Raw genomic sequence first — 12,224 nt, 5'->3', positions numbered from 1 at the left:
TCCAAGCCAGCTAGGCACTTGGTAGCCTAGCTGCTTATCAATTTTCAAGTAAGAGAAAGGAAATGCAAAACCTTGTGTTCTCCAGAACACTACTGAGCAAGAAAGTTTTAGTGACATAGTTCACAAGACAGAAACCTGCTTCTCATTCAGGGCAATATTCACATAAAGTACCCAAATCTGGAGTTGTTCCTGTACTTTCATTTCCTCCTTTACAATAATTAGAATTTTTTTTCATTCCACATTAATAGGTATCATGAACGGAGTGTCCAAATGTACTACACCTACACTTTCCACCCACAGCCCTGTTTCCTAGGTACTGTGTTAAAATTTAACTATTTTAAATTAAAAAGCATGTTAATATGCTTTTTCCCCTGATGTAATAGCTTTCCACAAAGGCCACATCTAACAATGCAGATGCCTAGTCCATGTGCTCTGGCTTTAGTAAGTGACTGAAAATGATACCTTGGGGTTGGTCTGTTACCATGCAAACACACTGAACACAGGCCACAAACTAGAATAAGACATTACCAGCACTTTTAATGTATCAATTTATTGCATATGTCAGTACATAAAAATAGAAAAGTGTTTTTTGTAAAATTAACTTTATTTTAAAAACCAACTAGAATGATAATGTAAAACTTTGCCACAATTAGCACATATACAATAACATTTATGCTTTGTCTACAAAACGTAAGAATACTTCATAAGATAGTTTTGGCTTAACTATATATTAAAGAAAAATCAAATAAAAAGCTTGCATCTCATAATCAGTGACTGTTTCTGAATTCAAAACGTAAGTGTTATTCAGAACTTCAATATGCTATCTCTATTTACACTTTTGTGGGGTTCTACTCTAAATTATACAAGCAGGATGGCATTGCAAATTATACCTCATGGGGTACATTAGGCTGATCCCACTACATGCAAGAGGCACTGGTTTTATATTTGGCAGAAGTGCCCCTAGCAAAATTGCCTGTCATTAACAAAAATAAAAATGTATTTTTCAAGAATTGATGAAATACAAATGGAGGTACATCTGCATCTTTTTGCTAAGAGAAAAGACCATACCTTGGACTCTCAATTCTGCCTTGCATTCTTCACTGTGAACATCCAACATGACCCCATTATTAGCTTAGAGATGCTGATATGCATATTTTGTATAAATAATTAATCCTTCTGCCCTTCAGTTGACAGATTGTCCGCAGTCTACCAAATGCATTTGTGCTCTATTTCTAATTTTACCTGAGAAATGGACATGAGGGCAGCTAAACCAGTTAATGTTTCTCCAGAAGAAAGCACAGCTTATCTCTCTGCATTTCACAGTTCAGAAACAAATTCTGGGAATGTAAACTTGGGTTAGTAGGAAGCCTCAAGTATTTCCACGAATTAAAATGTGTGCACCCACAAGGTTTTATGCTTTCTTACAAGGAACTCTACTGCTACAGCTGTTGAACTCCTGACCCCTCCCTGGGAACTTTGTTTTCACAATAATTTTTTTTTTTTTTTAACTTAAATTTCTTCCTATAAAACAGAAAATTCCTTTAATGAACATATTTAAACTAAACTCAACTTCTTCCCAAACTAGAAATTTATATCTACAGGACAAATATTTGGGAAACATCTATACACAAATGGATAACTGTTATGGGAAAACATATAATGGCATTAAATAAAATAAATTTTAACAGTATAATAACACGCCATTTGGCAATTTAAAGTTATTATTACTATGTTGCTTGTAGTTCAGTTTTTAGCAGCAGATAACTGTGGTTTCCATCACACAGTCCATGAAACAAGTTTCCTCCCCTTTCTTTTCTTCCTCCCTCCCTTAAAGAATTGTATGCAGAGCAGTGGAATACTTGCATAAAAACATCACTTCCCTCCTATTTTCCTTCAGTGGACTTCATAATCAATGCAATGAAAAATAGCATAATAACATTCATTCACAAGTGTATGTGGCTAACCCATTAAGTGAGAAACAAAACTGTGCATATATGGAAGGTGGAAGAAACCACACAAGTGTAAAGGATGCATATATGACAATTGTGTCAGCTCACACACAATACCTGCAAAATTAAAGTTTCATACTTATGTCCTGCAGACAATATAGTGAAAACATATATGGCTTGATAATAAAAAGTAATGTTTAGATACAGCCCACTTTGAAGAGTTTCAGATTGCCATAATCTAACACTACACATTTGACTTTGTCTTAGCAACTGTGTGCTCAAACAGGAATACTTCATTTGCATACAAGTACCACATAATACTAGGGGTATTCTGCGGTTGAGAGTTTTGTTTTGATTGGTGCCAAGTGGGTTAAATGCCATGTTACTTTAGAAATTGATGCTTTGTGAACACCACCTCCCCCCAGCCCCAATGGTATTTAATGCCAAGGTATGACAACTTCTGACCCAATTACTTTCTCTTCATTCTGTCTCCAACAATTAATCTACTCTTTTGGCTTCATCAACTGAATTTTAGAAAAGCAGTATTTGACTGCTAATTTTCCTTCTCTCCCTCCACCTCTATTCTAAAGCAATGTGAAGTAGGTGAAACAATCTATGCAAGCAGCTTACATCTCACTGTAGAATACATCAGGGAAGGGCAATGTGACATCTATCAACTCCTTTCTACCATACAAATACAGCCTAATCTCCCAGCCTCCAGTCAAACTTCTCTATATACCGTGCCCTAGCACCCTCTCCCCAAAAGGAAAAAAAAAATATTACCACTGTAAGGCTGAAAAGATAGTTTTGGTTTCGCTCAGATTGAAAAGTATGTGCTGTTTGTATGTCTATAGATCCACAAAGATGTATAGTTTTTTTATCAACTCTATGAAAACCTTAATAATAGTATCACAAAAGATACTTACCAGAGAAAGCAGCAACTTCTGCTATGTGAATATTAAAAAAAAAAAATCATATTTATGAAAAGACGTATCAGCCTGTCTACAAACTGCTGACAACTATTACCCACATGTACATAAGATAAGAACTATAATTCCATTAGGAGGCATAACCATTAAGGCACCAGTTCAGGAAAGCAGTTTTATTCAACCAAAGAACTTAAGCACAAGCTTAAAATGTGACTATCCCTCAGGAAACAGATTTTAAGTGTGTGCTGAGATGCTTTTCTGAATCAGGACAACATGGCAGAAAAGTTTACTTAAAATTTTGAATCCAAAGGTCAACTTTAAAGATCGTGTGGAAGATTTTCCTATTTGTTCTTTCTATTAAAAAAAATATTTTGAAGAGGCAAACTCAGCTGCAGCAGATGAGTAATTAAACCTGCAGAAGAGATCTAAACAGTTCCCACATTCCATTAGAGACTAAGTTAACAGCATGTCTTTGATCACAGAATCATTAAGGTTGGAAGAGACCTTCAAGGTCATCTAGTACAATCATCAACCTAACACAACCATAATCACTCCTAAACCACATCCCCAAATGCCACATCCAGATGACCTGAATGATTCCAGAGCAGCTGATGATTCCACTACCTGCCTAGGCAACTTAGTCCAATGGTTAACCACTCTTTCAGTGAAATTTGTTTTATAATATCTAATTTGAACCTTCTTTGATGCAAGGCCATTTCCTCTCATCCTTGTACTTGAAACATGCACAGAAGAGGCTGACCCTCGCGTTCCTACAGCCTACTTTCAAGTGGTTGTAGAGCAATGAGGTCGCCCCTGAGCCACCTTTTCATTCAACCACACACCACTATATCCCTCAGCTGCTCCTCACAGAACTTGTGCTCCAGACCCTTCCCAGCTCTGTTACCCATCTCTGGGCTTGCTCCAGCCCCTTAATGTCTTTCTTGTAGTGAAGGGTCCAGAACTGAGCACAGGACTTGAGGTGTGGCCTCACCAGTGCCAAGTACAGGGATCATTGCCCTGATCCCTTCTGGCCATGCTATTTTTGATACAGGCCAAGATGCCATTGGCATTTTTACCCGCTTGGACACACTGCAGGCTTACATCCAGGCAGCTGTTGACCAGCATCTCCAAGTCTCTTTTCTACTGAGCAGCTCTCAAGCCACTCTTTCCCCAGCCTGTAGTGCCGCCTGGGGTTGTGGCTCAAGTGCAGGACCCAGCCTTTCATCTTGCTGAAGCTCATGCCCTTGGCCTCGGCTTGTTGCTCCAGTCAATCAGTGTCTGCAGAGCCTTCCTTCTCTCAATGACAGGACCATCTAGGACTATCTGCTCATTTTCATTATCCTTACTGTAGCAACTGTACACATTTATCTCTAATCATGTGATCACTGGTAATTATTTGAATATGTTTCTTTAGGAGGTATAAATAAAGGGCACAAACATTTAACTACACCAGTGTAAAAGTCTGAACACAAAAACCTATTTTTACCTTGTATGACCACCCATTTTGCCTTAAGAATTATCACCTCAAATGGACAAGCAGACTAGTACTACCAAATAGTTTGCCTGTGCATTAGTGAGGAGAGCTTGAGGCAGAAAGGAGCTTAAATTGCACTGATTTCTTTCAGAAAAAGTTACTTCTATTTCCTACACAGAAATTGCCTGGGTAAAATCCTGAAGTCACGATGTCCGGCACATACAACCTTCTGTGCACTATTATAATACAAACAGCAAATGAAAATAAGAAAAGTATCTTTTCATCTTCAACTGCAGTTTGACATATATAAGTTTGCATAACCAGAGAAACCAGTAATAACCCAGGATAGTATACCTGCAAGTATACTCTACCATTTATGTTATTTTATATTATTTAGCGCATTAAAGTCTTCCCACTTTGCATAATATAAAATTTCAAGAAATAAAACACTAATCTCATGCATGGCACACTTTAAATAAACTCTAAGAGAAGCAAGTAATCATTGTGCTAACCATGGCTGTCCAAAAAGCTCACACATACAGCAGTGAATACTGAAGAGCCTCCCGTTGTTCTAAATACATTCTGTACTACTTTTGTAGCAATTTTCTTTAATAGCATCTGTTGTACATAACAAACAAGTGGTATATATGGACAGAGATACCAAAAAAGTATGAGAAAGACATAAAATGGTTCATTTACAATGCTGCAAATGTAAAAGTTATCTGGAACACCTTAATAAAATACCAGACCTTTCCAAGTTTAATTTCACTCTTTAGGCAAGTACAGACATGACATACATTTAAAAACAAACATTCTTTTATCACTTATCACAAATCAAGGTACAGTGCAGGTACTTGCCCCACTCTACCCCAAAGAAGAATATCAATTATATTATTGTTACGTTAGATGATGTTTTTGCCATTTCTTCAGGGGAGTGACTCTTTATTACTTCTTTGATGAACTGTTCAAGTGCAGTGAAATAACCCTGGCACTGCCAAGTGTCATTGTGAGTTCCATCAGGAAATATCGCCAATCTCTTAGTCCGAGCTGGGGATAATTCGTAGAGTTGCTTCATCATAACTGGTGGAATTAACTGGTCAGACAACCCAGAGATGAAGAGTGAAGGCATTCTGCACTGAGAGATTTTTCTGTAGGATAGAAATTTATTTTTGTAGCACCACAGCGGAAGATACCTCATCGGAAAGAAAGAGAACAAAGTGCTGGCCATGTATGGGATGCTAAGAAAGGTGTTCTCCACCACAATGGCAGAAATCCTATGGGAATTTTCAGAAGCTAAGTGAATAGCTACTGCTCCCCCCAAGGAACGGCCAAAAAGAAAAATTTTTGTTTTATCAAGATCAGACCGAGTCATCACATAGTCTAAGACAGCCTCAGAATCTAAGTACAAGCCTTCTTCGCTTGCTTCTCCTTCGCTTTTGCCATACCCTCTATAATCAACCAGAATTAAGTTTACTCTCAGGTTTACCAGCATCAACAAAGCATTTGGCAACCTGTGGCCAATGTTGCCTGCGTTCCCGTGAAAGTAAATGATGGTTGGAGAATACGCTGCATTGTCCCCTGTGTATCTCAGCAGAATAAGATTGAGAAGAACTCCATCTTTGGTCTTGATGAAGATGTTTTCGTGTGGTATACCAGTAGGCATAGGAACATAAAGGCGAGATGAAGAGGGCTGTTCAGGAAAGTAAAGCAGGACATCCTGGAATTTATATAATATACCTGCTATTGATACAAATATTAATATAAGGAGTATAATGCCTCCATACAAGTGAAAAGTCACTATCAAGGGCAAAAGACAAATACGGCAGAGACTCCACGACCAGGAAGCCAAAGCTAGTAGCCATCTTTTAACAAAGGTCCAAAGCATCCATGATTTTTCCATTGTAGAAGTCAGTGATCTTTTACTCCAAGTAAATCCTGCAAAAGAACCCAAATGTATACACATAAATATAGAAAAAAGAAAAAGGTAGTAATTTAAGCATTTGTATTTGCAGAAGATTAATGGCAATGCAATGTATTGGAGCATTAACAAAAAGTTTGGTGGCAAACTCCCTTTGAACTTTTGGAAACCATCTGACTCTGTAAAACAAGCAGAAATGCAATCATAAGGAAAGGCTTTAGAACTCTTCAAAATCCAATTTACAGTATTCCTGCAGGCAGTCTGTTAACAGCACTAGAAGATTGGTTGAGTGAGACCACAATAACTTCTGCTTACCCTCAGACTTTCCTACTAAGCAAGAGAACAACCATACAGACTGTATCACCAGTTTGTCATAGCTGCTGATGTAACTCTAGATTTCAGAGAACACAAACAAAAATAGCCTTTATTTCTAAGTTGCTAAGTAGCATGCAGTAAGCCTGTGCACGTCACTCTGCAGCCAGTGGAGGCTCACCACACATGCCAGCACTGCTGTGGGTTAGTGGCTGCCTTTCAGCATCTCAATCAACTCTGGCTACAGAGCAACTCCTGAACTGCTCAGAAGAGAGAGACTCCTCTATACTCAGATATCCCATTGTAGATACATTTATGACAGCTTTTCTTTTTTGCTATATTTTGATTGCTTCTGATTTCTAACAATCATTTTCCACTATCAGACCAGTAATCTGCATTAAGTCTTTAGCTGAAAATTTTATCATCATGCAAGATCACTGAAAACAGTCCATTAACTACATTATTCTCTGGTCAATGAAAAGCATTGCTGAAAATACCAAACATGAAAACAGACTCATGACAAAAACACACATACAGCATAAAATGAGGAGAGTTATATTAACGACAGTGGATTAAACCTTCTTTCCAAGCAAAAGTTTTGTCTCCCATCATCCATACAAGCTCTCGCAGTATTCATTCCTGTTTCATATGGAAACATATGCCAAACCTACACAAAAACTACAGTGACCATTTAGTCACCACTGAACTGAATAATCACACTACCTGTAAGGGACAACACAAACTCACTTGTTTGAGGACACTAAGATTACTGCTCTCAGTGTGAACACTAAGAGGATTATATGCTCTAAGCTATAAAGCATATAAAAGGTACACTTTTGACACTAAGTTATAATCTCCTAAAATGATATAGCACAGCAATTATCTGAATTCAAACTCCAAAGGAGTCTGATATGCAGAGATGCATCCAAGCATTTTATACCAGCCATCTTGTTAGGCTTGAGTGGTAAAAGGTGACCTCTGCAGCTACAGCCTTGGCATTCCACAGATATAAGCACCCAATCTGACTAGGGAAACCTGCCATCTCTATTTAATGCAGAAATTAGAAATAAATCAGAAATAAAAATAAATATGTCACATCTTAAAATTCACATATTAACCAAACCCAATGTGATATTAAGCTTTTTATATAGCGTATTTACTCCCAGTACATAAAACTGGTGAAATATAAAGTAGTCTAAAAGAGCAGTTACCTCAACTTTGTTCTCTTATATTATTTAGAGGTTCACTATCCATAGAGGTTTACTATCCATATGCAAGTATGCACAAATACTGTCTATACGAAAATTAAATTCTTGTGATCCATTTTCCTTGAAAAAACCTCGCAACTATTAGAAGACATATAAAGTAGCTACTTCAATTTCTAAGATAACTTCCTAAAGAAGTTAACAAACATTTCCTGCATTACATTTCAAGACTATAAGAATATTGATAATGAGATAGTAAAACCATTTCCTTACCTACACTATTCAACATTTTGCTGACTTTCTTACAAAATGAAAGAAACTCCAAAAATGTTCCCTCAACAAGATATTCACACTGTTAAACAAAACTACTAAGAGAAAAAGAATTACTAAAAGTGATGAAGTTTTGCAATGGCTGTCCCACATACACTAAGGATGATTATTAGGAGACTGATGCTCACAATCAACTAACATAGATTTTATAAGCTATGTTAGTTTCATGAGAAGGGCACCATTTCTAATTTTATTTCAGCAGGATAATATTACCAAAATATGATACTACTGAGATAGTGCTGCTGTGTGATTACTTCTGATATATATATAGGTGTATATATACATATATATGTGTAGGTATACACAAATATTTAGCTACTGGAATTGCAAAGCTAGTACATCTTAAACTAAAGCTTAACATTCAGTAAGTACTTAAGAAGAAGAGCAAACTACATAGCCACAAATATTTCATGGTCGCTACATATTTAAATAAAGTTGACCACTCCGCCTTATTGAACAATTGACATTACCACTGAAGTTTTTTTCCCAGCTGTGTGAAACTTCACTGGTTCCATTCATTTCCAGGCCTTCACATCTTGTTGCAAGATTTGTTAGTTAGGAAACTAAGATAAAAATTTTTCCTAGGTTGCTTCCCACCTTTCAATACCAATTAAAAGATCACTAGAGCAGAAAAGGATGGTTTCTCAAACAAGCCTAGAAGAGACTCTAAGCCAAATCAATATAATCTCATTTTCAATAAAGCTACAACCCACACTTTCTACGGAGCTCAAAGCAACAGACCTTCCAAACACGATCTTGGAAAGCAGAAGATGAAACAAACAGAACAAAATTTCCACTTCAAGGACAGAAATAAAATGGGCAATCTAATATAGTAATATTCAGTGAGCAGTAAGGTCAACATTTTTGAAGTGCTGAGATTTGAGACTGCTCAACATACTGCAAGACAACACACACAAAACTCTCTCCTTGGTCTTTATTTCCCACTCCTGGTGTGCTGGATGGGAGGTTATAAACCTTCCAAGCAGTTTACAATATAGCATCTTGTGATGTAAATGCTCTGTCATGAATTACCCAAAAGCATGTGTTGCATTTTTCTTGCATCTCTAATTTTATGACTAATAGGGGGCCAGAATAATCTGGAAGAGGTATGAGAGTGGGAGAACAGTGTATTAGACTGATGTAAAAGTGTATTGATGTCTTATATGGTCAATGTGAGAAACAGAGCAGACCCACCAACCCACCCAACCTGGACAAACCTGATCCCCCCTGTAGACAAGATTGCTTCTGCTCCTAGACAACAGCAACAAGTCATGGACTTGCCCCATAACTGTCTGATGTCCCAGTTATATCAAGAAGCATTCACCCCTTTAAGTTATTGGAGGGCACTCTTGCTTCACTAAAAAAAAATATTGGTTTTGGAAGAAATATTGTATTACAGCACTGTATTTCATGTAATTGCTGTAACTTTGAAAACAAGATTTTCCTATAACAAGGAGTCACATCCCATTTTACAGCATGCAGAGTATTTCATAATCATTGATTATTTAAACTAAGTAAAAGGCTAGGTAAATAAGCATAAGGTCACTTAAAATAAATTTTTTCTCTTGTCCCTCTGATAAGGTGCATTGGAAAGACGAGCCTTTAGGAATCCGGATAATTCCTACAACTATTTATTTGGTAATGCTTGTAAACTTAAAAGACAAGCAGAAGACAGTACTGAAATACAAAGCTTTACTGAGGAAACCATGGCCACATAGGAACAGCACTGCCATGGAACTGTATTGTCTCTCAAAACAGAATGGAAATTTGGAAGTGGTGAGCTTCAGCTTTGAGTTGGGATATACACACATGTTAATATACAGACACACACACCCCTGTATCTGTACATCTCCACAGCTGAATCCACAGCCTAGGAACTACTGCAGACCTCTGTTCTATCAGATGAACTACAAGTCCCAAAATTAGGTACCTACTGAAAATACAAATCACTCAAACTAAAAAGTTTAGAGAAAAAAACCCTCTTAATGATAAAGGCATTTTAACAATATTCCATTTTGCCCTAATACTACTTTTAAATGGTTAACACCATTATCAACTGAAAAAAACCCACAAAAATTTAAGAATATATTTAAAACACTTAAAGGGATAATACTTTATATTTAAAGTACTTAAAGGAACAATTTTTCATTCATTTTGAATGGCAGCTGAAATTACTCATATCTGCCACAGGATCTGTTGTTTTGCCTTTGTCTATATTTTTAATATTAAACAGTATTATTTTCATACACTAATCATATCATAAAACATTTACCTTTAGATGTGATGATTTCCCAGGCTTCATCTCTGCCTGAAAGACAATTCCATTTATGAATTTTGAGTAAAATCGTTTTGAATTACACATGTAATTACTGTTTATCTTGTTATTTGAAAGAAGATTAAGAAGTGGTAAGAGCCAAACCCCCTAAAAATTACAACTTGTTCACTAATGAAACTGTGCATCTCATACTCCTCCTATCAAGCTGAATGTTTGTTTGAAATATTTCATGAATTTGAAAACCTCTTATAATGAAGTTCAAGAATCACAATGAAATGTCCTGGACTATATACACAACACACAGTATATGACAATACTGTTATATTGTAATAATATACGTATATAATTATAACAATAACATAGCATCTATACATAGTTCTTAAAAACAAACATTACAGACTCTCCTTAAAACTAACTTTTAGTGCATAAGCAGCTTTAAACTTAGTGCTAAGAAGCACAATCAGGTGTTTAATGGCTGCTTCCTCATTAAAGAGCTTTAAAAAAAAGTTAAGTCTTAACACTCACTACAATCCTTTGGATTTCAACACAAACAAACAAAATCAAATATATTTCTTAAGAAATAGCTAACAACATCTGTTTGTCTCCACTTCATTTTCCTAGACCCTGCCTCCTCAAGATACAGACAACGTTCGCACAAGTGTTACATTTACTCATATTTACTCAGAAGAACTCTAGAAGTAGAAATATTAGGTCCTCGACTATAAGATGTTAGTTTCAACTGATCTGGAAGAAAACCTACAAGCTTACTAAAGATCAGAAAAATGCACTTTCTTAGTACTAAAATCCTAAATACAGAAACACTCATTGAAAAAGAAAGGAAAAAGAAGAGGAAAACAACAGCGAAGTAGCGACTCCTAACAAAGGAACAAGTACAGTAAGAATAACTTAAGCATCACATATTTCATGGCTCTGGCTTTAAAATCAACGAGTCACTCGTCTTGCTTATTTCAAACAGCCAACATCTACAGCTCTGCATCAAGGTGCACATATTGATAACTGATAAAGTTTTCCCCGTAACTCGCGTGATACTTCTCCCAAATGACAAATGGTACAAAGTATCATCGTGGTGCAATGCCCCGAAATTCGATGATACTGTGTAAAAAAAAAAAAAACCAAAACAAAAAGCCAAACGGCAACAAACCAAGACTGGCTATGCCTTAATTTGGAACTTTAACTTTCTAGAGACTTAGGCTGCTAAATATAGCAATTTCGAAGCTTGTTGAATTGCTTCCTTTTTGACTGACGACAAACACCCAGTTCAGCCTTTTCAAAAACAATCCCTTGGCCCATTTAGAACACTACTGTCACCATCAGCCCCACCTTCAACAAGCACCCATTTGCAGGAATTGTTCCACCTGGCAGTGGAGACAAACCAAACACTGGAGCGAGACCTTGCTGTCAAGAAGCTGAAGGTCTGCGGGGCTTTGCAGGGAGGCACCTGAAGGAACTTTGATCGGCACGGTCACGGGAGCAGCTCCTCGGCAGCCACGTCCCGCCGTGCGGGCACAGGAGCCGCACACTGCCCGAGGCAATGTCCCGCTTGCCGCCGCCTCAGGGAAGAGCCGCGTTTAGCCCCGGCCAGACCCCAAACCAGACCCCAAACCCTCGGCCGCCCTGGCTGCCCTCAGGGGCCGGGACCGCCCCGCTCCCGTGCCGAGGGCCGCAGACCCACCCGCCGCATCCTCCCGGGCGGCTGCCGCTGGTGCCTCGGGCCAGCGCAGACCCCGACGTGCAACTTCAACCACCGCTCCTTCCTTCCGAGGCAGGAAGTCACCGCAGCCGCGGTTCCGCTTCCAGGGCACAGCTCGCCC

At 37.8% G+C, this 12,224-nt stretch overlaps 1 protein-coding gene across 3 annotated transcripts; it reads right to left on the bottom strand.

Moving 5' to 3' along the window:
- Positions 1–1,432: 1,432 nt before the first annotated feature.
- ABHD13 (abhydrolase domain containing 13) lies at positions 1,433–12,219 on the bottom strand. 3 transcript variants are annotated; one of them, XM_005487249.4, is made up of 3 exons: positions 12,086–12,219; positions 10,390–10,425; positions 1,433–6,287 (listed from the first exon to the last, which is right to left on the bottom strand). In XM_005487249.4, the coding sequence occupies exon 3, from the start codon at positions 6,250–6,252 to the stop codon at positions 5,239–5,241; it is 1,014 nt and encodes a 337-aa protein (XP_005487306.2). In that variant the 5' UTR covers positions 6,253–6,287; positions 10,390–10,425; positions 12,086–12,219; the 3' UTR covers positions 1,433–5,238. The 3 variants fall into 3 exon arrangements, with proteins under 3 accessions (XP_005487306.2, XP_074391792.1, XP_014122705.2); XM_074535691.1 differs by having other exon boundaries at positions 10,390–10,421; positions 12,086–12,218; XM_014267230.3 differs by lacking the exon at positions 10,390–10,425.
- Between the last annotated feature and the right edge of the window lie 5 nt (positions 12,220–12,224).

The sequence above is a fragment of the Zonotrichia albicollis genome, chromosome 2, assembly GCF_047830755.1.
Source record: "Zonotrichia albicollis isolate bZonAlb1 chromosome 2, bZonAlb1.hap1, whole genome shotgun sequence".
In the NCBI taxonomy this organism is placed as follows: Eukaryota; Metazoa; Chordata; class Aves; order Passeriformes; family Passerellidae; genus Zonotrichia; species Zonotrichia albicollis.
Note: the sequence above shows the minus strand (reverse complement) of the source record. Positions and strands in the feature narration are given on the sequence as shown.

Bases quoted from the DNA above. Each gene is read 5' to 3' on its own strand.
- ABHD13 (XM_005487249.4), bottom strand. From the start codon at position 6,252: ATGGAAAAATCATGGATGCTTTGGACCTTTGTTAAAAGATGGCTACTA.